General features: G+C 38.6%; 2 protein-coding genes across 6 annotated transcripts in view; one reads left to right on the plus strand and one right to left on the minus strand.

Annotated features, from left to right (window-relative positions):
- rorb (RAR-related orphan receptor B) overlaps nt 1–7,547 on the plus strand; it is a 22,614-nt gene extending 15,067 nt beyond the window's left edge. For both annotated transcript variants that reach the window (XM_086173891.1, XM_086173890.1), the window contains exons 5-10: nt 336–457; nt 824–956; nt 1,048–1,155; nt 1,304–1,414; nt 1,659–1,771; nt 2,859–7,547. In XM_086173891.1, coding sequence (XP_086030017.1) covers nt 336–457; nt 824–956; nt 1,048–1,155; nt 1,304–1,414; nt 1,659–1,771; nt 2,859–3,023 — 752 coding nt within the window. In that variant the 3' untranslated portion in view covers nt 3,024–7,547. The remainder of the gene's footprint in view (nt 1–335; nt 458–823; nt 957–1,047; nt 1,156–1,303; nt 1,415–1,658; nt 1,772–2,858) is intronic.
- On the minus strand, nt 7,547–26,341 carry trpm6 (transient receptor potential cation channel, subfamily M, member 6). 4 transcript variants are annotated; one of them, XM_086173887.1, is made up of 41 exons: nt 26,166–26,341; nt 25,998–26,077; nt 25,732–25,770; nt 25,052–25,241; nt 24,360–24,573; nt 23,052–23,176; nt 22,787–22,958; nt 22,498–22,672; nt 22,241–22,325; nt 21,936–22,008; nt 21,576–21,676; nt 21,319–21,453; nt 20,721–20,774; nt 20,449–20,583; nt 20,185–20,307; nt 19,418–19,689; nt 17,708–17,936; nt 16,376–16,528; nt 16,127–16,282; nt 15,780–15,908; nt 15,117–15,368; nt 14,857–15,031; nt 14,271–14,385; nt 13,884–14,080; nt 13,658–13,790; nt 12,618–12,987; nt 11,671–12,361; nt 11,150–11,247; nt 10,880–10,982; nt 10,681–10,727; nt 10,541–10,605; nt 10,414–10,439; nt 10,250–10,300; nt 9,989–10,054; nt 9,592–9,884; nt 9,430–9,512; nt 9,140–9,345; nt 8,939–8,990; nt 8,724–8,836; nt 8,135–8,237; nt 7,547–8,058 (listed from the first exon to the last, which is right to left on the minus strand). In XM_086173887.1, the coding sequence occupies exons 1-41, from the start codon at nt 26,202–26,204 to the stop codon at nt 8,019–8,021; spliced, it is 5,958 nt and encodes a 1,985-aa protein (XP_086030013.1). In that variant the 5' UTR covers nt 26,205–26,341; the 3' UTR covers nt 7,547–8,018. The 4 variants fall into 4 exon arrangements, with proteins under 4 accessions (XP_086030013.1, XP_086030014.1, XP_086030011.1 ...); XM_086173888.1 differs by having other exon boundaries at nt 8,135–8,195; nt 22,241–22,364; XM_086173885.1 differs by having other exon boundaries at nt 22,241–22,364.
- Between the last annotated feature and the right edge of the window lie 984 nt (nt 26,342–27,325).

A 27,325-nucleotide genomic window follows, 5' to 3' on the forward strand; every position in this document is an offset into this window, starting at 1 on the left:
TTTTTGCTAAATGTGAAACAGTAGTACAGAATAAAGATCAAGGTTTCAAAAATCTACAAATTACCCACCAAGTATTACTTGATAGAAGTGTGAGTCGGAGTTCTAATCTGAGAGCAAAATAGGAGTTCAGACGGGCTTACACAGCTTGGTCATAAGGTATACTATTAGTATATGTACTCCTTCAACTGTTAGTAGTAACTTATCATTTGAGAAATGTTTAATGTTAAAATTTGACGCACGCCACACATACCTTATGCACCCTTGCAGAAAGTGTAAAATATAAAAGATACGCATGAAAAGGTATGAATACTGAAACAAACAATCTCCTCTTTTAGATCGTATTGCTCAGAATATCATCAAGTCCCACCTGGAGACATGCCAATACACAACAGAGGAGTTGCAGCAGCTAGCTTGGCAGACACACTCCTATGAAGAGGTCAAAATGTACCAGAGCAAGGTGACATTTTGTGTTAAGAAATTATACCCACATGTTTGATTTGATATTGATTTTATTCTGATCGCAGAATACTAATTCACTGTTGCTAAACGTGTACAGCCATGCTTAGTTATTAACTAATGATACACAAAACTTACAAACAACGTTACTTACACAGATAGTACTCAGTGCATAATAATATTTTTTATCTGTCAAACTTTTAAAGATTCAAATTCTGTTAAATGTATTCTATTTCATTTTAAATTAAGCTCACGGCATAGAAGATGGCAGTAACTGTTATTATAAATGACATTAATGCAGTGATATGAACATAACTAAACACGCAACATAAGTGCATTCATTTAATATTAAATTGTTTGGTTTCAGCCCCGAGACGTACTGTGGCAGCAGTGTGCCATTCAGATCACCCATGCAATCCAGTATGTTGTTGAGTTTGCCAAGCGCATCTCAGGGTTCATGGAACTGTGCCAGAATGACCAGATCCTACTTCTCAAGTCAGGTGCGTAATTCTGCCTATACACAATTTATGATCCTCGAAAGATGTATCGGGCTCTGACTATCGATCTCATCAATCTTTTTCCCTCTTTTAGGTTGTTTGGAGGTTGTCTTGGTAAGGATGTGCAGGGCCTTCAACCCTCTCAATAACACTGTGCTCTTCGAGGGGAAGTATGGAGGCATGCAGATGTTCAAAGCCCTAGGTAAGGCATTACTGTCTGTGCATCGTTTTAGTAGAAAAAGGAAATTCATTTTGCTGCTTTCTGTATTTTTGCTCCGGAATAAGACCGATATATATATCATAAAAATCATTATATGCCTTCTCCTGTTCTCTCCATGATTCCCTTCAAGGTTGTGATGACTTGGTGAGTGCGGTGTTTGACTTTGCAAAGAGTTTGTGTTCGCTGCAGCTGACAGAGGAGGAGATTGCTCTTTTCTCAGCAGCTGTCCTCATTTCCACAGGTCAGTGAACATCCACCAGTTTTGTCGTAAAAAAGGACAGCATGTATCTAATAGTATGGAAAACGAGACAGGCACGATGTTTTTATGTCTCTCGATCAGACGTCGTCATTGTCCTTGTCTCTAAATTTCTATCCAAGTAACTAAGTGCACTATGCACTACGAATAGCTCTCCCATCTTCAATCAACTGAAAACTATTGGAACATTTTGAAAGATGAAAAACTGCTTCTTCATTTGTCTTCTTAGATCGACCATGGCTCATGGAGCCCCGGAAGGTCCAGAAGCTCCAGGAAAAGATCTACTTTGCTCTGCAGCATATTATGCAGAAGAACCACATGGACGAAGATGCACTTGCTAAGGTGGGTCATCGGATAAATGAAACACAGTTAGCCCATGTGCAGGAGAAGCCTGCTTACGATAACCCTTGTTAACCTTGAGTTCAGGGACTAAGGAGTATGTTGGTGAAACTTTTTTCCTGTCTTTTCGGGGGGTGAGAATCTATGGCCCAGACAAAGCCGGATGGCTTAGAAACAGAAGTGACCTCACTCGTTACTACAGATGAAACTGGCGCTGTCCGTGGTGCTGAAATTGCAGGCAGACGCTAAAATGTGCCTAAAGCTCACTCCCGGTTGAATACTACCCGAATCGGAATACTCAGTTACATAGTACATTGCACCCTATACGTTCATGTGAAAAGCAATAACGTGTTGTCAAAAACAAGCAAGAGGATTGCTGACTCAATATACCCGCCAATATATCCGTGGTTTTTGAATGGGTCAATTCTGCTGAAATTGCTGTCCAAATAAAAATACCAATAAACCTATTACCGTAACTATTTTAGGTGTCATATGACCAAAGCTATATATATTTAGAGTATATGTTTTATATATTATAATATATCTTATGTATTCCTGTAAAAAAGTAAAATAGTGGAGATAAAAGGAACATGCCGTATCTGGAGAAAAGAAACCGGTACATTTACAAATAACAAATGTCCCACAATCAAGTTCCATTGTTGGGATTGACTCTTAGTGTTCTAGTGTTAATCTAATATTTGAGCTTCCCTGGGGCCGAACTATTTCTTTTTTCACATTTGACATTTCACCGTATGTTGTTTGTTTATATTAGTTTGAAACACAAGCGCAGTAAAATTATTTATACAGTCATTTTGATCTTATTTCATCTATTACTTTGATTTGTACTGGAACTTGTGAAAAAAAGCATTTGTGTGTTTATGTGATAGTGTGGCTGTTGCTTGCTTATATCTTATATATATGCAAGGTGCCGTCTCTTCATTTGAATCCTTAGTCAACGGTAACAGGCATAATAAACAGACACCCTCTCCGCTGTTAGCAAAGCAGGTATATCCGCAAGTACCCTTCTCCCGCTTAAAAACTAACTCTTAACTTTATCCGTCTCTTTTGTTTGTGTGAATGTCATTTTCAGCTGATCAGCCGTATCCCAACGTTGTCAGCCCTGTGCACGCTACATACCGAGGAGCTCCAAGCTTTCCAGCAGCTCCACCCAGAAACGGTCAACGTACTATTTCCTCCTCTCTACAAAGAACTCTTCAATCCTGACCCCAACTCTGCCATGGCTATGCCCAAGTGACTGCCAACGGTTTCCAATTGCAATGAAACTGCATCAATGGCAGACCAAGTGAACAAGAATCCAAATTTGACAGGGCAAAAGTGGTCATTATGTGATGGTCATGGCAACTACAGCCTCCAGAACTTCCCTAGCTTCATTTTCGACAAGGGAGGTGACGATAATCTGTCAGCAAGCTTACAGTTACCACCAACAAAACTAGGAATGTCCAGCACTTATCCCATCCTGTTCACCGATACAGTCTGAAGAATGTATATATAAACGAAACGTGCCCCGAGCCACAACTTAAGCGGGGCTTCCTCCTGTCCTCCTGTAATGAACTGACTGACAAGAAATGTACAGACTTTTAAAATCTAGGAACAATCTTAAGCTGTCAATCATTTTTAAAAAATGGGTAAGTTAATTTGTTTTAACTTTAAAGAAATCTTTTTAGTTTGCTTTGTTTTGTTGGTTTTTTTTTTGTTTGTTTTTTTAACATGATGACATTGGGAAGTCGAGGAAGCTGGATTTGGGGAGGGACTGTGGATCTAGAGAACCTATTGTAGATATTTTAGTGCAGAGAGGATTCCAGTATTACTTCTTTGTTCTGTTAAAATAAGTTAGTCCTAATTTAAATATACAGCGGTCCAGTGTGACCGATTAAACATTCTCTATGTGTTTTATTTTAATTGATAGTTCTTCTGTACAGACTTTGTAAAGTTGAGACTTGTAAAAGAATATGGGTAAAAAAGGTAGCTGATTTGGGTTTATCGATATATAGAAGCCTTGTCTGGATTTTGTTCATAACCTTCTGATGAGAACTTATAGAATTGTAAAGAGAGCATATGAAGGATTTTAAAAGAAAATAATGGCTACTACTTTTCAAGGTGAAAATGTATACATAAATACTCTATTTTGCAAGAAAATAATAATGATGATCTGGCAAATTTGCCATCATATTAATACGTTTTTTTTGTTGCTGCAATAATTCTGTCCAATAAAACCTGGACTGCTTTTGAACAATCATCCAGAAACGTTCAGTCAGAAACTAGGACCTCACAATGTACTCAGTCCCCAAATTTCCCTCGCCGTGCCCCTTTGTCCTCAAATACAGGGCCTTGACTGAAGCGGACACTAATTTTAATGTTCAAGCAGACGGACGTGTCACCAAAATGATGACAAGATGAAAACAAACTTGAATTTAACTTGAAACTCTCCAGTCCTCAGACCTGTATTAATGCTGTATGCCCTCATCCCGCCAAACTATATTTGCACAATCCAGTCCGTGGATGTCCATCACACTGGGCTGTGGATATGAAGGATCCTTTTCTCTAGAGAGCAATAACTTTCACACTGCCTTTCTGAACACAATGATCTCTTTTCCTATTGTCAGCTGTTTAGAACAGGGTAGCAATTTAACCAGAATGCACTATTATTAATTCTTGATCTCTGCTAATCACCTCATTCTGCCACAGACTCTACAGTGTTTCTTTTGTAACACGATATAATCTGGGGGTTAGGACATACACAGAGCACTGGTTACCAGATGTGAAAAATATTCAGATTAGTTTTCACATGAAAAACTGCAATATTAATAATTCAACCAGAAAACTGTGATAGACAATCACCTTTTTGCTTTTTTGTTAGTCATACGTATTAGCACTTACAAACTATGGGTTATGTGTGTTTATCTTAAAGTGTTGTAATCAGACTTTGGTCACTGTGTAAAATCAACATTGTTTGAATGGGCGTTTACCAACGCTGAGGTTTTGATCATCTAATGTCTTCTAATAATTCATCATGTGTGGCGGTACAACGCTGTTGAGAATCAGCGAGGCGTCTTGGTGTCTCGTGCAGTTCTGAATTCAGCCACTAGATGCTCTGTATGCATTACTTTTGTGAATACATCTGCATTTAGCTTTGAAATCTCCGGTATGATGACAGAGATTCCTTTGAAAATGAGATAATCATCAACATAGGTTCCAAGAGGCACGATAGAGGTAGCACAAGAATTATCATCACGTGCCCAAATATTTTTTGACGAAAGTGACCCTTGTGGAGGTCGGACAATTACAACACGTATAGTATTAGTTTCCTATTGTCGGGATAGCACTTAAAACTTTAAGCTTCGATGTTTTTGTAATAATCATTAGTTTGTGATGTCCCCGGGGTAAGATATTTCTAAGCGACTCTGAAACATCTGACATCTGAATGCAAATGTTATTTACACAGTGGCCAAATCTTTTAACTTGGTAAATGCGAAGACAAAAACATGTTTTTATCACATTAGTGCTCTGCTTTATACCCCGTTCTTTTTGCTGCTGCCTCTCAGTGACTAATTCACGGGTTCCTCCAAATCCTGGGATCCTTCATTTAACCCCTGACCCGTCCCCAGATAAGAGGCCAGTGACTCTTTGTGACAATCACTTGCTAATTAAGGCTCGATGCACTACACAGCATCTCTCAGGGAGCAGCTTTTTCAGACTTTGCATTAGAAGAGGGTTAATATTTTTGGAAATTTACAAAAAAAAAAAATGTAATTATAAAATAATTACTTTTTGAGATAAAAACAGCGTATGCCAATAGTGTATGCTGAAAATGGAATCTGCCCAGACAAGGCTTTGTTAAGTATGTGTCTGTGTGTATGCGTGTACAGAGCATGAATTCACTGTCCAAATCTCTTTAGTGCCCAGACTACATGACAAATATTGTTACATAGCACAAGAAGAAAAACAAAAATATATATACTCTATAGTGTAATCTTGTCACCACTCATGTTGACTGCGTATTTTGCTGCTTTTGGGACAGTGTGGGAAGTCCACCAGTAAGCTGTGAATCAAGCGACAACACCCTTGGGACAGTGAATTCCAACTCTGAAAATGAAGTTTCTGTGTGCGATGTTTTTATTTTCCCTTGCTAGACTGTGAATCAGAGGGGGTGGGATGGGGTTGTGAGAGGGGATGTGCTGACAAGAACGAGTGGCAACACAACACTGTAAGTAAGGTACTGTAGCAATAAGAACTGGAGGCATTTCCTACTGTCATGTTTGCGTTGTAAGATTATTTTTTATTTTATTACTATTTACTATTATTATTGTTCTTATTATGACTACTATTCTTCTATTACTATTAGCCTATTGTTGTTCTGTTCTATTTGCATGACGTTTCATTGCAATGAAACATTTGGGGCTTATTTGTGTTTTCTCATGATATCGGGGGTTTCGAGGGAGGCTTTATTGGCGGGGTGGGTGATGGGTTTAGGAAGGATTCCACATCACTTCAGTCAGTATAAAGCAATTTTTTCACAATCTGAAACATTTTCAATAAAATACTCTTATTTATATACAAGGAATTTTAAATATGTTTTTCAATCATGATTTTTTTTTTTTTCTTTCAACCTCTGAATGTGTGAGTTGGTTTAACCTGTCCATGAAAGGCCTGCTCTTTACTGGCCTTACTGAACCGGATCAGACCCTTCACCTGCAGTGGGAGGGAAATCTTTTCTGAATGTTATGGAGGAGCCCGCTCAGTGCGAGGGGCTGAACAACTCATGCGCCTTTACCACTCCATCAACACAATCTGACATTGCAGAGACGACAATAACGGTAGCCGACATTCTATGTGATGGCTTTGACAAATTGCACAAAACAGTTTTAATACACTTTGTCGGATATACATTTCTTGTACTCTGTCACATACACTCCACCCAAATCTCCTTCCTCCTTTCTTGAGAAAACCTGCGTGAGCGTGCGTGCGTGTGAGAGAGATGCAGAGAGACTGTAAGACTGAGATGTTTGCTCTACCAATGCTTTGTAAGCTTTCTTGATGCATTACAGATGCGTGCAATTGGAGTAGTGTTTAAAATATTTAATTTATTGTTTAGAATGTCTTTGCATCCAAGCAAGAGCAAATAAAACAAAATGTAGCAGACTGTAGCCAAAACCTAAAATAGGTGTTTGGGCTACAGAACCTCTTTTACACATGTCTAACAAAACAAAAATGATAAAAAAATAAAAATAAAAAAAAAATAAAAAAATAACTTTTTCATTTATTTTCAAAGTGCCATAGTTAGTGAGAAGTGGAAGGATGGAAGGAATGGGGTGTAGATGCTTTACTAAGTAAGTTTACTTGAGACACCAATCAAAAAAGGGGAGCTCCAAGGAAAATTGTGTATTTGATTACACTAACAAACTGTTTTTACATGTTATGCTTTTTTCATTTGGTGAAAGTGGACTCTGCAGGACTCTGAGCTCTGACTCTGCTACCAATTCATGAGCTCCTCTGTACAAACACTTTTCATTTTCACATGAGAATGAAAGAATATTACTGTTGGTGTATGAATACATCAGCAAGGAAGAGAGCCGCAAGTATCCATGTGTGATGGATCAGAGAGTTGAAGTTCAGAGCTATGCAGGGCCCTTTATTGTGTCCTACTTTAACATGTGTATATATAATGTGAAGGTCTGAAGTGATTTTTGTTAAATTCTATATTTTATCGCTTTTGTAGACATTTTGTTGTGGGAAGAAAAAAAATAAAAGAAATTTTATGGGTGCACATCTGACTTGTTATTCTGTTACACACATAACCACTGACCAACTTCAGTGGGGTTTTATTTTAGCCAAACATGGGAACACGATTACAATTATTAATTTTCATATTTTAAATTTTTTTTTGGGGGGGGAACCAAAAATTAAAATCATCGATACAGATTCATGATATGTACTTTGACAAATACTTCACAAATACTCCTGATGGATTTGTTAAATCTATTGAAAGAAGTTATTGGCATCCTTGATAAACTTTACTGCAAACTCATCTTTGGTGCTCAGTCTATGAGAAGACTCTTCCATTTCTCAATTTCCACATCAGAACGTAGAGCAGCGGGAGCAAATGTGTGCGTGACTGCGTAGAGCTGTTTCGGTACATGTGTAGATAAAGGGCTTGCATGACATCCTGGTCAAGGTTGCCTCCTGGTTTTAATTATCCTCTTGGTCTCCAGTCCCTGATGTGGATTCTACCTCACTGCTGTTCTCGCCTCTTTCTGGAGGCCTCCTTAAATCTGAACAACACAAACATCAGTAAGCGACATGTCGCTCCAATATCACAGTCATTACCACAAGAAAGAGAATACTGACAGGCCTGGGAGGAAGTCCATGCATCCAGCATGAATAATTTGGTTTGATTTGTTGGAGAAATCTTGGAGAGGACACAAGAAGAGGAAGAGGAAACACAACGCACCTTTGAAATATCAAAACAACAGTGTCTGAATGTTTGTGTTTTTGTTTGCCGGGCTTGTTTGTTTTTGAGCACAGTTTCTTTCCGAGCTGTTATCCTCTAGATGCTGGTATCTTGTCTACCCAGAGACGTTAATTAATAGCTAATCAAAGCTAATGTCTCAGCAGCACATCGGCAGCACAAAGACATGATTAATACGTAATCAAAGGCCGTGTAGCACAACGCACAAAGCAGGGCCCACCCTCCATGCCTCAGACACTACCGTTGTTATAGAAATAAATGAACACTCGCGGCTTAATTAGTTGGCTGTATATGTGTTGTCTTCATTTGAAGTTGTTGGAGATTTATCTTACAGCCAAAACTGGCCTCTTGAGTAATGACATAGATGACATACAAATATAGTCATAGAAACACATGCATGAAAAATGAAAGGAAACAGAAAAAAAAAAATCACGTGTATACAGTAATACAAATAAAAGGCTTACTGACCTGACAGGTTTAGTCTGTGGCAGCAGGCATTGCAGGAGTGTCTCTGTAGGAAAGCGTTGATGGCCGTATCTCCCAGGTTATCAGGACCAAACAACATCTCACCCCTGCTGCCACTGCACAAGGGCCAAAACAGACAAACATTTTTTTTTTTATCCATAGACTTCAAAATGCTTAAAGCTCTTAAGACTAAGAGATGGGATTAGCTATTTCAGTACCTTTGGTCATCTGCTTTAATTACTGTGGGATCAGTCAGCTCTTCACCAACTCCTGGTAAAAACACAATAAAATGTATGTGAAAAGAAATTAAAGAAGGAGTTTAAAAAACCTGACTATCACAACCACACACACACACACACACACACACACACACACACACACACACACACAGACACATGCACGATTTTTCCCGGGCCCACCTTGTAAGTCAAGCACCAGCAATTCTCTGCGTGAGTATTGATAAGTCCAATGGGAGAAAGCAAGAAGCATTTCTTCCAATGAACAGGAGGGAGTGATCTCTTCTCCTGTGTTGTTGTTGTATTTCCTGAAGTCACCGGACATGTTCCTCTCAATAGTCAGCCACTGGCCGTTGGAATGCCACAGAACCAATGATACATCTATAAAACTAGTAAAGTAAAAAAAAAAAAAAAAAAGTAAATTTAAAGTGAATTAAATGAATAACAGAATACAGGATAAAACACAAGCAGACCTTGGTGAGTGTTGCATGCCAGCAGGTTTGACCTGGTTGAACACTTGCATCATCTTTTGAGCTGCTCTCTGCTGCTGTATCTCCTTCAAGAACATCAAACACGTGCTTTCATGATGTTAAAAGTTAGCATGAAAATAATGAAAATTTCCAATCAAGACTTACCCTTAAACAAAGCTGCAGTGCTGTGTTGCCATGGAAATACTTCTGCCAGCAATTAACTACCTCAGGCCTAAAGGCTTTTACAACATATATGAGTCCGGGTCTGAGCACTTCCTGCTCAGCCCAAGTACACAGAACCCTGCAGCCCTGCCGGAGACCCCCGTCCAGGGAGCCTTCTTCACTCCACATCGGCTGAAGCATCGCACACAGCCCTTGTGGTGACCAGGAGGAAACCATGCCAGATTCAAAATTAGAGGGTACTTCCTCTAATGCATAGACACTTACCTCTTTACCTCCTGTAGATAATGAGAATAGATTAGTGTTTCATGAAAAGGCAATAAAATCTAGATTTGTTATAGTTTCCAAATTAAGGAAATAAATGTTGATGTCAAAAAGTTACCTAAAATGGAAATAGGAGTGAAGGGGATAGTATGAGCAAGTCTCATCAAATTGTTTCTCTCCACGGCTGTAAACACACAAGTCCAATACCGTCAAAACTACACAGTTTAAACTCAGTTATTTTAACTCACTCAAAGCCAGAATAGCAGATGGTTGTGGTTGAAAAATTCAGGAAAGAAAGAACAGTGAGTGGATGTAAAGCATCAAAAACTTCATTTGCAAATCAGATATATAATATAATTGAGGAATAATTCATGAATACCTGAATAGTGAGGATACAGATTATCTGTGGATTGGAATGAGGAGCTCTTGGCTGTTCAAGATTAAAAAGACACTGAAGTCAAAAATCTCTCAATATGAAGCAAGAAAACACAAGACATAACATTGATATAATTGACAAAAAAGGTGTCTGTATGTTCAAAATACCTTCAGGGGATATACTACTCTGTAAACTGCAGCGGAGATACAGGAAGAAAAAAATCCACATGATTATTGCCGTAATCTGTTGAAATGTTATCCCCATCATGGCAAACCAGATGAAGGGAAGACTTACGAAGACCTTCGGCTCGTGGGTCTGGCCCAGCTGTTCCATGCTGAGTGAGGAGGGCTCCACACATCCTGAAAACAATTAAACCCAAAAGCTTTAAGCTTAATACCACCAAGACACAGAAAAAGACCGAATCAAAGATTTACCTGACGGGAAAAGACTTGCTTCTGCTGCAGCTCGATTGATTCAAAATCTAAAACAAAAAAAATCCCGTTATCAATACTCAATCATCCCATAAAGAGAGTAGGTAAAATATCAGTTGGAATCTTCTATACGGCTGATGCTGGCTCAAAGCTGACATTACAAAATATTTGTCGTAATAGCTTCAGTTTAAGAGATTCTCACTGAGCTGGCAGAGGCTGGCTGAAGCTGACCAACATGGAGATTCTCCTCGTAACCTTCCTTGCCTTCTCCAGCAGGCATCAGAAAATGCTGACTGCATTGCTGACTATTGATGAAAAGAATTATGAGAGAAAAAGATGTTAAGTTGAGGAGACCTGGAGTAAAATGTACATTTTTATGTACGAATGTATGAATGTATGTATGAATACGTCACAGAGGCATGTTTTGTCAGATGGTATAACATGAAAGTTGTATTCTGGAGGGAAGGCTTACACTATACGGACTGCTGTCTTGGATCTTAACCTTCTTCCTGTTTTGGCCTCTTCTATTTCTGTTTACGATTTGAGTAAAGTCAGAGGACTTGGACCACTCTGCCGAAAGAGAGACGAGAATGTTCTGTCAGTATACAACAAAAAGCTGTCAAGCCAAGAGCTGATAAAACGGATATAACCATTGGAACATGAGTGGACCCTCAACTCTTTGATGCAGGGGGAGGATTAGAGGGAAATCCCAAAGCAACGCATCTTGTTGCACCCAAAATGAAAAATCAATAGAGAAAAGATATATGGGATGTAGCTTTTTTTCTCAGAGATTTGCTAATGAACCAACTAAGAATGCGCTTGGCAATATCATCTATAAAATTTGACTCGTTCCAAGATTCTCTCTTTAATCAAGAGTAAATGCTGGAATGAGGATTGGAAAAACGTTGCTTTCCTTTCAATGTCTTGAAGTTAAATAATGTTCACATATCAACCATCAATTTGTAATACAATTTATGCATTCAACAAAAGTACCTCTGCTTCTGCTGCCTAGTAGCGAAGAGCTGTTATTAAAGATCCTTTTTCCATTCTCTTTGTTCAATGATTCATTAAGGTGGGGAAATGAGCCTCTCAACTGACTGACAGATGCCCCGGAGAATGTCATATTCTCCATACTGGATGACAAAGACCTGCAGGGGCCGAAGGAACGGTCTACTGACAGCCACATCCACCTGGGGGATTTCACGGGTCTTACACATTGGCTGGACGGTCTGACCGCGGCAACAGATTGGTTAGTATCTTGGCAAAAGGCGGGATTTTCAAAGCACTCGGATACTTGACCAGGCTCTGACAAAAGTACAGCTTCGCTTGCGGATCCAGAAATGATTGAATTAGACTGCCGTTCTTCCGTCTCCTCCAGTTCTTTATCTTCATCTTCGTCTTCCTCCTCTTCTTCCTCTTCCTCCATAGAGGTCTTCTCTTGACTGAGGTACAGATGTGGATCACAGGCCCAGAGTTTGTGAGGTGGGGATTCTAGGGTTTTTTCTCGTGGAGAAAGAGGAGACACGCAGCGGGATGGCCCGCATGGCTCAAACGGGGCATGATCTCTGGAACTGCTGAAATGACTTCCACCTCCCAAAATATGCAAAAACGAAATATGGGATGCTTGTTTGGAGACACCAAGACACGTCTCATTGGTATGAAGAGCACTAGCAGATTGAGTTTCCTGGGAAAAAAAAAAAAAAAAAAAAAAGACAGAAATCTGTTAATACATTTTGAGAGAAAAGTATTCATTTTTTCATTAACTTCTATGGAAAAATAATTTGTCTTGCTCCCGTCCACAGAGCTGAAATATTGCGATCAGATTGGCTATTTTTTACTTCCCACCACTAGATAAAACAGTTTTAAAAGATCCCAATTTTCCCATTTTGTACCTCTTTCACTTCTTCCTGTCCATTGTCAGCGTGTCCACGTCTTCTTACCTTGTTCCCCCTGACTCCAGCATGGCCCTCCTGCGATGTCATTCTACTTGCTGTCAACGGCTCGCCCTTCATCCACGAAGGTGGTGTACTGTTACATGGCTTGGCCATTAGTCGTCTCACATTAAGCACATCACAGTGTGCCCAGCTGTGAGGGACGACATGTTGGGATGCCGCGATGGGTCTGCACTGAGCCAGGCGAGCCTCTTCCTGATGTAGGCTGTCAGAGGCGGATAGCAGGGTGAGGGTGTCCACGGCCAATGCGGAAAGGTCCTGTAGTTGACCTAGCTGAAAGTCCAATTCTGCAAAGGTGTCCTGGATGAAATTGACCTTCTCTGAGACTTCTTCTACCATTGTGCTCATCTCCTCAGCCCTAGTGAGGCACAGTGAAAAAATCTTATTAAAACTGGGATAAAGTGATCACATTGTTTTGGCTGTTGAAGAATTTGCCAAAGCCAACAGGTTTAACATGACATTAACATGCAACAATTTAGCTGATGATTTTAAGAGCATAGCACATAGGTAGGGGTTGCTTGTGAGCAATTAAGTCAATAAAAATACTGACCAGACCACAAAATGTCTTTTTTCTATCAGTAGAAAATAAAAGGTTGGATATATAGATTTATCTGTGACCTATGAGGAACCTATGTTTACTGATCTGAGACACAAGTTTAAGCCAATTCCTCTGTATTTCACCTACTTTGTTTGATAATAATTAAAAGAGAAGGAAATAAACTATTAGAGGCAATGTTTCATTTTTTTATACTGATTAAAGAAACTATATAATCATATAAACAGCTGACAGAGAGAAATGAAGATGTTCCCTCCATCTTTTACATATGGATACTCCAATGTTTCATGTTTCTGTCCAAGATCATGATAAAAGTATTTGATCTTTAAAACTGTGACTTTAACTCCGACGGGTTTTGGGAAACAGGTGGAATACAAAGGTGAAGGATGTACAAACGTAGCCAAAACTGTTCCTCCTATGAACTTCCAATTGCCATTTTCCAAACAGAAATCAATAAGAATGCTAATCAAACCTCTCAGCAGTAACTTTGATCCTGTTACTCTGACTGCAATGGTGGCCTTCGTTCTTCTCATGAAAGTATGCCTGTATACATTTCTCTTCAAATTCGTGAAGTTTCTTGCAGTCCTCGGGCCCCAAATACAGCTCTGGTGGAGGGAAGCAAGAACTGCCTCTTGTAATGGATGCACGGTGACAACAGACAAGTTAAATGTTTACAGAAAAAGAGTTAAGAAACTCACTGAGTCCAGAGCATCTCCCTTCCTGCTCCGCTTCTCCACTAAGTCTCCTATAAATGGCCCTCAAACCCAGGGTCATGTGACTGAGAAGGATAAACGGTGGAGGAAGGCATGGTCTATCCAGATAAGTCATGATGTACCGATATCGATTGTACTTCCACAGCTTGTTCGATGTTGATGCCATATCAAAGTAGATGTTACTGTTAAGTGCAAGATAATACTGAAATAAATAGCAGATATTTTCAAATGCTGACTTAAAGCTTGAAAATAGATTCAGATGAGAGAAGAGAAGAGAAGAGAAGAGAAGAGAAGAGAAGAGAAGAGAAGAGAAGAGAAGAGAAGAGAAGAGAAGAGAAGAGAAGAGAAGAGAAAGGGGATACGGGAGCTTACTTGAAAAATGCGATGAGAATGTTGACCATAATGATATACTGGAAGAACATATAGACAGCCTGAAGGAACGCCGTTAGGAAAGAAGCCGGAGCACATGGATGGCCATCATCACATGCTGTAAAGACACACGAACATAATCATTGCTATCAATGATCCCTTTTGAAAAAAGTAATATATTGTTAAAATGCCAATAAGGAACATTCTAATGTACAAAGATGGGATGAAATGATGTTCCTATCTTTCCATTTATTTTCTAAATCAATGACGATCTACCTTCTAAAGACAGATTTTCCTTTGGAACTCATGATATACTGGCATGTATATGACTTGGCCTAAAAAGACACTATTGAGGGTTGTGAGGGGTGTATAAAAATCAAAAATTGCATTCTATCTAACTTTGCGCCACTTTTTCTCAACATTATCATTTTAAACACACAGTATCAACCACCAATATGGAGACATTCCTTCATGGAGGAAGAATGACTTTGACAACACTGAGGATCTCAAAGCATCATAGATGTCATCAAAGCTACTCCAGATTTTTTTTCATAAAAAATTGATAAAGTATTTCATCCGAACGACTTACGGTCAATCTCTGATGCATACACCTCCCCATAAATCATCCAGTAGGGCTGGAAGACTATATCTCGAGCAAGGCTCCAAGATGGCTCCTCATTCGGGGACAAGATGGCTTTCCTGGACACACCAAAGCTCAGCAGGACTATTGTCATCATCACCACGATGAAAAACATATTAGTGGTCTGGATGGAAACAAAGGAGAATTTAAACTAAAGAGCATTTCCATCTGAGATCTCTCTCCGAAGGATGATGTGCGGTCACACAAACCATTTTGGTGATCATAGTCAGGTAAGGCCCAGCATGTTGATTGACAGCCAGGAGATCCATCAGCCTGACAAACCAAAATATGATGTCCAAACAGTAACTGATATGCCCAGCTGTCCGATAGGGCTCAGCGTGCAAACGCATCACCAATCCAGCCAGGAATAGAACAATAGCAACGAAGTCGGACACGTTCCAGTACTCGGAGAACCATATCTTCAGTTTCTGACTCAATTTCTGTGGTTCTGACATCAATACCTAAGAAGGGGATAATATCAATGACACAAAAATTGAAAAATGTATCCCTAGTACATATCAAGCAAAGTACATGTGTTGTAATTTGACAATTTATGAAACTGTTACCTTTTGAAAAGTTATCACCACTACCACATGCAAGCAATAGTAAAAAAAAAATGAAAAAATAAAGAAGAAGTGGTGATTAAGGAGGGAAAAAATATCTACAACTGAAGTCAAAACTATTTTTCAATTAAACATTACATTAAAACAAACATTTACAACAACAGTAGAACAAAGGAATCCCCACACTACAAAATACATGTCTAAGGTTCATTGATCAAACACCTGTCTTATAACCTTTTTAACATTTAACACAGTTCTCTCTTGTCAATATTTATCAATACTGTCTTTGTTTCTTGCAAGCACACTCACCTCTCTTGTTTTCTCTCCTGCAGTGGACACAATGTATAATATGACCAGCCACTCCTGAAAACTTGGTTGATCACCCATCTTCACTAAGATAATGTAGGAGAATAACATCAGAAAGGCTAAGTAGGACATCTGTGATAGACAGCAAAAGAGTTAGAGAATGTTATTAGTATATAATGTACAATCAAATAAATACTCTTTTTTTTATTAAAAACAACCGACATTTGTACTGCAGACATCTGTGTATCAAAAGTAATAAATATCAATTTAATTATTACTTATCATAATAATAATAATAATAATGATAATAATAATAATATATAATTCTAAGAGTTATTTAGAGGACCTACTGTGTGGAACCAAAACTTGACCACAGGAGCTGTGTAGAATTCACTGAGTCTTGTGACACCAGACAGACAATGTGTCGTGACGGAGGAAATTGTTTCTGACACGGGACCAAGAAACCTGTCTCTGGATGGCAGCCCAATCTCTGCATCCTGTCGTCCCTATGATAAAATATTGACAAAAATCACAATTCTGAGTCCATTAGGTTTCCAATTTTGCAGAGCATTTTCTTTTTTTTTTTTCAACTTGCACACCACATGATCACTTTCTTGGAGAGTAGCTTCTGACTTTAAAGGGTCACGTCCAAAAAGCATTGCCTCAGGAGACTGTGGAACATGGCACATTTCAGCTTTGCTTTTAAACTCCAAAAACAAGATGGCAGGGGGCAGAATAAGGCTCAGTATGATCTGAAAGAAAGGGATACAAGTGAATGCCCAACACAGAATTGTTCAAGTGTTGCATATCCAAGCTGAATACAAGAATATGAATACAGAATACAGAATTTAGGGATCCTGCCAAAATGCCCCACGTCATCAACACCATGATATTATGATAAGCTGATGTGATATATTGTGGCTCTGTGGCTGCAGGGCTATGCTCAGCATCTTACTTGGAGCCATTTAAAAAAAAAAAGATATGTATGAGGCCCAAACAACGTACGGGACTGTCTGAAAATTAGAATATTGTGATAAAGTTCTTTATCTTCTGTAATGCAATTACAAAAACAAAAATGTCCTACATTCTGGATTCATTACGGATCAACTGAAATATTGCAAGCCTTTTATTATTTTAATATTGCTGATTATGGCTAACATCTTAAGAAAACTCAAAAATCCTATCTCAAAATATAAGAATATCATAAAGAAGTAATTTTTGTTTTTTTTAATTGCATTGCAGAAGATAAAGAACTTTATCACAATATTCTAATTTTCTGAGACAGTCCTGTAGATGGGGCCGCTGGACAGATGGAGGTCCCAACAGCAGGCTCTGAGCCAGCACACTGGCAAATACAGCTGCAGTAAAATCTGCGATATTGTAAAAGCACTCAGGCGAAGAAAAATCAAATTATGTTTGTATCTAATATGGGTTTAAGGTGAGGTAAGATTGTCTGGTTACTCAGGTATGTCATTAACTTTTTACAACTGATAACACATTGTAACGGTGACACACTATTAGATCTTACATCTTATTTTGGTCTGCATATAGAAGACTAAATGAACAGAGTAGCAGACAGCAATCGAATTCTTTAATCCATTTGTATCGTGAGCTTGTCAAACATAAAGTTAATTGTTTCTGAGGTAAGTTTGAATCCAGCTGCAATCAAAAGTGGCCACATTACAATTAATATGGTCCAATTAAGCATATGGGAAATATTTCTGTGATGGGATGCTTGGGTTTCTGTTGAAAGGTTTAAGCATAGTTTAAAATATAGTCGTGGCTTTAGATGGACACTGCATTATGGTCACTCTATTTTAAGTGATTATTCTATGGGGTCAGTTTTCATATTAAAATGTGGAATAACAGGTATCATAAACATGGTTAGGATACAATGAACTATAATATTTACCTAACTATATAATATTTACCTTCATAAAGGAGTTTTTACTCATGTTAAGTGGACCAGTCCAGAGATCAGTGAGTAATGTCTGCGTACATGAGTGTGAGACCAGCAGTCTATGACATGATGAAACAGCCATTTGAAGGCAGGTAAAGTGGCTCCACTCCTCCATCTCAGACGTCAACAGCTTCATGGCCATCTGCTCATTCTGACGAAACGCACAGTCTAAAACATCCACCGCCAGCTGACCAAATTCACTGAGACACAGAGACGGGGAAAGTTCATAGAAAGCAAGACAGGCATATGCTTCCATAGCTAACTTGTATGCTGGAGGAATTGCTCGATGAAAAAATTAAACATTGCATAGATCAAGATACAAAATATATCATGGTAAAATGACAAAGAGAAGATTAAACTCACAGCATCTGTATTTAAAAATTCACAATTTAGGAAGTGCCCTAGCAAATATAAAAATGTTTTTCTAGCGCAGATTCAAATGTGATCAGGGTTGGGGATTTTGTAATATTGTCAGGGTAATGCCAGGTCATTGTTGCATGTCAAAAAATGCTTTCCCTTAATGTTTTATTCGAACTCTTGGGGCAGTCTGTAGCCCAGAGCTTGTTGTGGAAACTCTAAATAAATAATTGCAGTAATATACTTAACTGCAAATAAAAGTTGTTCAAGTTCTTTCTTTGACATTATTGGAACAACTCTTCAAATGAATTAAATAGACTGTAAACAGATGAAGTTACGGGTTAAATGCAGGAAGCTTAAATTGGAGTCACTCTTCAAAGTGAGACAGAGGATTCCTTACACTGTCTTTCTGTCTATCTTTCTCTGCTTTCCAGATAAACTGGTATTGTCTCTCTTCAGAAGAACAAACTTTTGCTGCTTCAAATCACTGATTTTATAGATAAAGTGAGCAGTTCCACAGGAGCATGATCTCATCATGCAACTGATATTTGTTTGCCATTTGAACAGTAATGGAGGGCTCAGTATGATTCAGTTTAAGATTAAAATAAGAGTTTTGAGCAAAAGGTGATTTCGAACAGAGCCTTGGAGAAACACACAGATCAATTGGTGCTCTGGCACACAATTTTAACAGTACTTCCTGTGATGAAGTTGTGATTTGATTAATATGAGGACAGTCTTATTGAGTTCTTTTCATGGCACACTTCTAAACATATTTGTATGCATAAATGTGTTTCGTCTATGTATTTCTGAATGAGATTTTTTGCACAGAACATATAATTCTGAACATCAAAAAAGGAACATTTGTATGATCAAACAATTCCAGGGACTTTATGTTGCATGAACAATTGTTCACTACGGCAACATTCATTATAACTAAAACAAAGAAATTGCAAAGAGCAAGGTGCCTGGGAGTTAATTAAGTTTATGAGTGTAGACTCAAAGGAATAATGGATCATAAACCTGAAAAATATCAAAGCAACTGTTTAAAAAACTTAATCTGAAACTAAATGACATTTGCCAGTTACTGTTCAGATTCCAAACAGGCAAAAGAGCATCCAAATGAAAAGTTTGTGTGATAACAGACAAAAAGAACTTAAAACTGCTTATCCAAAACACGGTTTAGTCAGTCTTTTCAAGAGACACATTTCATCTCAACGCAGCAATTCGACCTTTATTCTATACTTTAAAAAAACCTAATTAAGTTGTAAATACATTCAAATATGGACAGTGACACACAGGCAGAAACTGGCACTCAGACACTCACAGCGAATATGCTTTGAATCTTTCCGAGATGTTGTCATCCAGGCTGCTCTGCCGAGCTTCAAAAGCCATTGAGCGGTAAAGCTTACAAGCCACTGTGGCCCGAGCCAAGGCTTCCTCGCCATGCTGCCATAGGAAGAGTGCCATCTGCTGCCTCTGCTGCAGTACGGCCCACACAAACAAGTCATTGCAGTTAAAGGGAACAAGTAGTGGAGCATCACCAATGCTTGGGCTCAGCACTATCTCTTGATTGGAACTGGGTAAGATATTTTGGTCCTAGGTAGAAAAAAAAAAAGCAAAATAAAGAAAGAATGATGAAAAGTAGAGGTAAAGGACCAAAAAGACAATGTTGGATGAAGATGGTTATCGATTCATTTTCTTGTTTCGAAATGACAAAACGGTTCATCTTTGATCTTAAACAAAGAAAGTTGAGCAATAGAGCGATAGCAAAAATAAATAAAAAGACAAATTTAAAGAGTTCCAAAAGGAGACATGCAAATCAAAATGTTGGTGAATTTTATCTTCATCAATACAAACAAGAGCAGCTACTGATATTTTGTGTTCCATCGTCTTAACTAATTCCATTTAATTGTACAGGAGACTGATAGAAGAAGCATGGCGGCAAAATAAGCTGATGATTTTGAGATTTCTGAACAGATAAAAAATAGGGAATCTACCATTTATCTGAAAAAATTAGCCTCCTGATGTTTCAGAGAGATCTAGGAAAAAATATATATGTTCACTTTATATGTTCACTTGAAAAAAACTAACCTTGCGTTTATAGGGCTGAGCAGTTCTAAAGAAATGCAGGTCCTGGCTTTTGCCCCTTCTAGTGTTTGGTATCAATCCCAGTCTCTGTTTAGACAAGGATGCAGAACTCCCCCATTTCCCCTCCTATACACACCCAAATATGAGAGAAACATTATTGCCTTAATTAGGTGAAAGGGGCATGATTAAAAATCATTAAAACGAAAACAAAAGAGGATTATTGTATCAGATGTTAGCAGAGGGAAAACACAGCTAATTCGTTCTCACCTTGCCCTGTAGACGGCTATATGCAGCTCTGAATTGTTTCCGTGTATAAGTGCTTCTGTACGCTCCTCCAATAAGATACTCAATCACCAGGCCCATGTCAATGAGAGAAAGACGGTAACCTTGTGGCAGAGAGGTCTTCTCACACAAAAAAGTACAAAGTATATATGGTAAATGACTCTACACAAATACTGCTACTCGGTATAAAATGCTGTGTCTTAGTAAATATGGTTGGGCTTTTTCTGCAGTCAGTCTAAATGCATGCACAATTATACCTGTTTCACGTCTTCAGCGAGATGGTGGAGAAAACGATCCGTCTGCCCTTGTGGCTGATGAGCAAAAATATTTTATTCATGTACACAAGTAAACACAAAATACCAATTACAGGATCTCCGGGTGCAAAAAAAACTAAACTTGGTACTTCTTAATAGCAAGGCACAAAAGACAAATCTGCAGTAGACCAAAAATTGCATGTACAGTAGCAGCTCTGGATCCAACTAGTTTCTTAGGGGGGGGCTTATTATCCCAGAGATATGAATAAATAAACATTCTTTAATACACAAAAGATAAAGGCAGTGAAGAGAAAGCCAAGTGTGAGTGCAAAGATGACAAAGAGTCTTGTGATCTCAAAAACAACAACCGGGAAAAAGCTCTGAAAGCAATTGACCAGGCAACACAGAGAAGCTCTGTGCAAAACACTTAGCGCGCATTATTGTGATTTCAATCAAAACAGGAGATTTACAATTTGTGCCTGAAAAGCCACAAACAAAAGAATTCCTTCTTTATAGCAACAAGGGAGTCGAGGGGAAGCAAAAGGAAACAGAAACAAAAGCCAAACAAAAGCACTAGAATTAGACAATTTATCATAATAACCGTATTATAAAGCTCCTCGAGGCGATCCACAGTAAGGAAGCGACTTATAGTCATCCCATTGTCAATCAGTAGTTTGACAAAACTGACACGGTCCATCACCAGAGCATCCAACATAGCTTGCTCCAAGGAACCCAGCTAGATGTTGAACAAAAGGGAAAATAGTCGCTATTAAGATACAGATTATTTTGAACATATTAACAATACCACTTCGCAACAGTGCCACATAAACAAAAATCTGCAGTTACTTTCAACCTCACCTGCCAATGTTGTCCATGTACCAGGACGTCTTTCTGTGCAATATCAGGCCTGTCCCAGGCTAAGGTCATGCTCAGCTGCTCTGCAGAACTGGCCTTCGTTCCTATTCATTGCATAGAACCAAAGCATAAAATAGAATTTAAACGCTGATATTCATACAATAAACCAACTGTATCAGTCCAACTATGAGCAATTTGTAAACTATAGCACTATTTTTGGTGGCTGAAAAGCAACCTTGTGTAACAATGCTGTTCAATAGAAATGCACCATAAAACCATATCAGTAGGCCACTGGATTGACCTACATGGACCGTTGTTGGAATAATAAATATTCATTATTACAACCAAGTGGGAAAAACAGACCCTTCAATGTGGTGGTTAAAATGGCTGCATTTGATGCCATCTGGTCATCTGATTCTGAGTCAAAGATGGTTATCTGTCAGACAAAATTCAGGGAAACTAGTCATACATAGCACATATGTACAAGGCTCCAAAAAAAGAAATCCATGAACATCCAAGCGGCAATGAAAAGATGATGCCAAGCCATAAAGATAGAGCAGTGTGTTTCTAGATCTTTGTTAGTTGGAAAAGGCATTCATTGTGCGACTAGATATGCAGTAAGTGTACAGACATTGCTTGCAAACATTTACAACTGCTGTTTCACTTACTGACTGTCTGTAATCCATGCACTCGTGAAGTAAAGTATAGAGGTGGGAGGCTTCTGGCCTTTCTATTGCAAACACTTCACTGATCCTATTAAGGAAATCCTCTTTAATGTCTGCATCCAACTGCCTAAAACACAATATATTAACACAGTTACTAATATTCTCATTTCACATGTGGCACACCAAGTTTATAATCCATTTCCTTGAGCTACAGTAAGAAACCCGAACCAGAAACTGTTCACTAAAGTAAGTGTACACACCTATCATTGGCAGTTTGCTTGTGTAAGAAGGCGAGCAGGTCCGCAGCCCTGCCCGACCCCTCGAACACAAACACTGGCACAGGAGGCGTGTTGCTCACATAGTTCAACACTGTGGACACAGTGGTTGGGCCTCCTTCTACCACAACACACACCACAGGAACTCTTTGGTTCAGCCCTACAAAAGAAGGATTAGTCTGATAGTGATATATATTTGATCAATTATCTGTTCTCTCCTTACCCTCTTTGTGTGTGCACAAGTTTACAAACAGGCACATATATAATGGCTCACTTGGGTGTATCTTTTGTAATTGGATGTGTTTCTCCAGCTTCCTCCTGAGGTTTTGTTGGCAGCCATGTTTTCCCAGTGTTCCATCATCCACCAGCAGAAAATGGGAGTGGAAACCATTGAGACAAACTCTCTTGCTCAGCGGGTTCGCCAACGGCTGATAGGGCCTGAAGACCTGTCTCACATTGTATTGTACTGTCAAACACTACCTTGGAAAATTTTGTGTCAAGAGAGACGGTACAATGTCAACTTTAACGTTTCAACTCACATCTCGGCCAATGAGGTCTTGGTTGTTTTCTATCACTCCCCATGGTGTGACACCAACTGTGTTTCTCTTCCTTAGATCATGACCGCCAAAGGCTTTTACAGCTTCACCTACATACTTAGAAACACCTTGAATGGATATTAAATGTCACATTGAAATCTTGAAATTTATCTGAACAACCTATAATAAATCTTTTGATCTGAAGTGGTTGTTGGTCAAGCTATAGAAATCAGCCCTTCAGCCCTCCCTTCACATGAAATTTAAGTATCATTCAAAAATGTTTTTAAACCGTCAAAATTAGCCATTTCAATTACTTCTTCCGGATGAGAAAAAACACTACAGAATATTTGAGATACTACTTTTTAGCAGAAAATCAAGGGGATGAGAATCAATATTCCCAGTGTTGTTACAAGTACTTAAGGCAACATAAATAGAGAATTTGGCGACCATATTTTTGGGAAATAGGTACTATCAACATTATTATAATTTTATGTAATAACTTCTGAGGAACTATCTGAAAACTACATATGCAATAACTTTACAATAAAATCTATATTTGGCTACTTCATAGCCATGAAGGCATACAATTGAATTAATGAATTAGAATAGTTATCTTAAATGGCAGGTTTTCAGACAGTACTCTCCATCTTTTGTTGCTCATCCATTATGATTAGATCTGAGATTATGTAAATATTGTCATTGTTCTGATTCTCAACTACAAAAGCATATTCACAGTTATTTCAACTGTAAATCTACCACCAGCAGCCCATCATCTGTGTTTAGCTCACTGATTTATTGGAATCCGCCAAAGAGCTTTCTGGCAATAATCTTTTGCTTTTATGTTTATTATTCAATAGGCCATACAATTTCAAACATAGTAAGTCTTGTCTAAGTGGGATAACTGCACATTAGACACACAGCAGTATAAGCTAGACAATGTCATACATGCTACATGCAGAGATCAGTTTTGTCTTTTTGTCTATTTTTTTCTTTAAATACTGTTTATCTAACGCAATGCCGGGAGTTAAAGATGATAGACAAAGAAAAAATCCAAGCATTTGTCACCTTACAAAATGTAAATCTCGCAATATCTTTGATTTTGAATCTGTCTTCATTTAGTACTGGAATACAGTAATGTTATAAAAAAAGCTGGATATCCCTTGAAGTGCACTTGAAATTTGTCAGATTTCTACACTTCCCTCCCCACAGTAAATACTAATATACTACCATTAATATAAAAGACCAGACCACAGGTCATATACAGAATTTGAGATGTGTGTTCGAATATCATACGGTTGTATTAATACTTACCAGTGTTTATGCCATCTGTGAGTATCCATGCCCCAGTACTGAGAGCTGCAGTAATCAGTCCTTTACTGAAGGCCTGTTTGACTTTATGGGGCAGAATAAAGTTTTCGGAGCCTCCGTGGACCGTCAGGAGTAGCTTTGGTCGCTCCATCTGCCACTCCCTTAGCATCAGTTGGAGCAAGGACTCTGGTTGTGAGTCCACAGCGACACGAATATACTGTTAAGGAAGAATATTAGAAACTTACAGGCTCTTTGTTTAAGTGCTGCCTGTCTGACTTGAAATAGGATGCATTTTCCACCCATCATTTTTCTAACACATGTGAGTGTAGTCTATAGTTTTATAGATTCTAATTATGAAAGAAAGTTCTCCTAAGCTATTGTCATTGTTAATTGTGTAACAATCCAATGAACTGATCTCCAATCATAGATGTAAGTGGACATTTTCTGTTGCAAACAGTGGCTTGCTGCAACAATATCAGTTGATGAAAAGCACTTTTGCTCAAATACTTAAGACCACCTTCATGTATATTAGAAGGATTACACTTTCAAAAGTAAAGCAGAGGCAGCAAGGTTTGGCAAATTGCAAGTACTGAACAAAATGATTGGGTTTTGTTATGTGATAAATTTGGTAACTACACGAGCGATGATCAAATGTTCCTGTTGAGACAATCTTTACACTTAGTAAACACACAGACCTTGGCCCGACAGGCACGTGTTGCACTATCTTGAAAGTCTATAGTCCCGTAGGCATTGGTAGGACTAGCTCTGGTGTGGCGCTCAATATACCAATCCTCTTCCACATCATTACCAGGACCAGGATAGATGGACAGGGGGGGTTGAGAGAATTGCCATGAATGCTCGCGCATCAGGCGGCCACAGCAGCATCTGGCAAGTAAAAATACTAAGCCATTGAAAATAGCAGGTGAGGCAACGTAAAAAAAAGTGCAAATGTTGGAATAAAAATACAAAGGTTACTGTTGATCAGGGAAATAGGGCTTTTTCACAACAGCTATTTTCACATATTAAACACAGGCATGATTAGTGGTCATTTATTACCCAGTACCATGTAGTTCACGGGCACTGATATTGAAAATCCTGGCTCGACACACCGAATAAAATACAATCATCCGTTTTTTTGGACAATTATGATCGTATGTTCTAGTGCCTGCTGTGAAAAAAGCCTGTTCTAATTTCAAATTATAGCCCTTTGTCACAAAAACAAAAACAAATCACATTTTTGCAAGCAGATTGCATGCGTGCTTGAGTACCTCAAAGGCAGCAATTCAGATTTTCTTTGTTCATTTAAAATCTATAATAACATCGAAGATTGGTGGTGTGAGATGAACAGAAATAGTACCAAAAGCTGAAAATATACCTTATCAAGTTCTGGCATACTTGACAAACTGGAATACATCTATAAGAAACAGGAAATTATGGCGTGAGAATGACACATTATCAAGGAAAGCACATGCTTCATATTCCTGGAAGGAAGGTCTCAGTGCTAAATTATTCAGCTCTCAGGAAAACATTTCCTATGATGGCTGCTAATATGGCACTGTGCAAACTAAATAAACAGCATTTCATATTAACAGAAAATCATTGCGTTTCAAGCTTTAACCATTGCGCTGAAAAAAAACGTACCTGTGTAGATCCCGGGATGAAGGGATAAACTTCACACACTCCCTCTTGAAAAAAGTGTCCTCAATCCAAGATTTAGGCGACTAGAGAAAGAAGTTTACAAAATGTTAGCGTAGAAAACAATAGCTATCGGAGTAAGGAAAGAGGAAAAAGGAAAATTGAATCAGGGACCTTTTCAAAGTTCATGCCGATGCCAGCAGCAGATGACATTCTGCATTCAAAGCAACTACATCACAGAAAAATCTGAACAGCACTATTTAGAACACTGCGAGTTATAAAAGTCAGCCAAACTGCAGGCTTTTTTTGTACCTCTATTGGTTTTTCACTGCTTCACTTGGTTCTCAGCACTGTTGCACAACAGAACTCAACAATAGCCTTGCCAAGGAGAACATTGTTGGTAGGAAACATGCACACATCCGCTTCCTGAGTTTACAATACAGGTTTTGAAGATGGATTTCTCCCTCCCAGGGTCAAACTGTCTGAGTATTAAACAGGCCGGCAGTGCAGTTCAGTCCAGTGCCCCAGTATTGTGTTTGAAATAAATAAATATACATACATATATATGCTTAATTTAGAGCAGATGAGGTCATATGTTTAACAGAAATCAAAAACATCCCAGCTGTCATTGGATGAGAGCAGGGGAATACCCTGGAACAGTTGACTGTGGATAATCGTGCCACATATAAACTAATAAGCATTCATTCTCTCATTCACACATCTGGGCAATTTAGGCCCTCCAATGGACCTACTATATGTTTTATATTGTGTGAGGAAACCAGAGAACCCAAAGGAAACCCGCACAGACACGGGCAGGGCACGCGAATTCCATCTAGAAAGGTCGCCTGTTAGAACGAAACCAGGGAATCTTGATGTAAGATAAAGGTGAAAACAATTTTATCACCATATTATGTTGTTTTGTTTTTTTCATTATCATTTCATTTGTGGCAAGAGCCTTCCTCATCACCAACTTATGAATTGGGATGGTTTCACATGGAAAATCATGACCGAGGACTTGGCAAAATAAGCAATACCGATTGAAATACCTTTCTAGCTCACACAGTTTATTTTGCACTGAACTGTTGAAAAAAAATGTGGATTTGAGTCAAGGAAGGAAACATTGAATATAGTGTTAGTGTAACATCTCGACTATGTTGTGCTCTTTAGTTAAAACAGAAAAGAGCAGAGGAGTATTGAATATGGATTTGACCCCTAGTTCTTTTTTTTCAAATTCATTTGTACATATCACATACTGTTTTGACTTGAAAACTTTGTTGAAACCTTATTCATTTAGCAAATCACTGTGGGCCTTTTGGTCTGAAAAACTGCACACA

The sequence above is a fragment of the Fistularia commersonii genome, chromosome 26, assembly GCF_037954325.1.
Source record: "Fistularia commersonii isolate RoL2024-O1a breed Wild chromosome 26, RoL_Fcom_v1.0, whole genome shotgun sequence".
In the NCBI taxonomy this organism is placed as follows: Eukaryota; Metazoa; Chordata; class Actinopteri; order Syngnathiformes; family Fistulariidae; genus Fistularia; species Fistularia commersonii.

Coding starts and splice junctions, on each gene's coding strand:
- trpm6 (XM_086173885.1), bottom strand. CDS start 26,204: ATGTCATCTGCTGCTGGCATCGGCATGAACTTTGAAAAG. Junction 11,248..11,670: donor ACTAGGCAGCAGAAGCAGAG/GTACTTTTGTTG, acceptor CTCTTTCGGCAG/AGTGGTCCAAGTCCTCTGAC. Junction 10,055..10,249: donor TCTGTATCCTCACTATTCAG/GTATTCATGAAT, acceptor GTGTGTTTACAG/CCGTGGAGAGAAACAATTTG.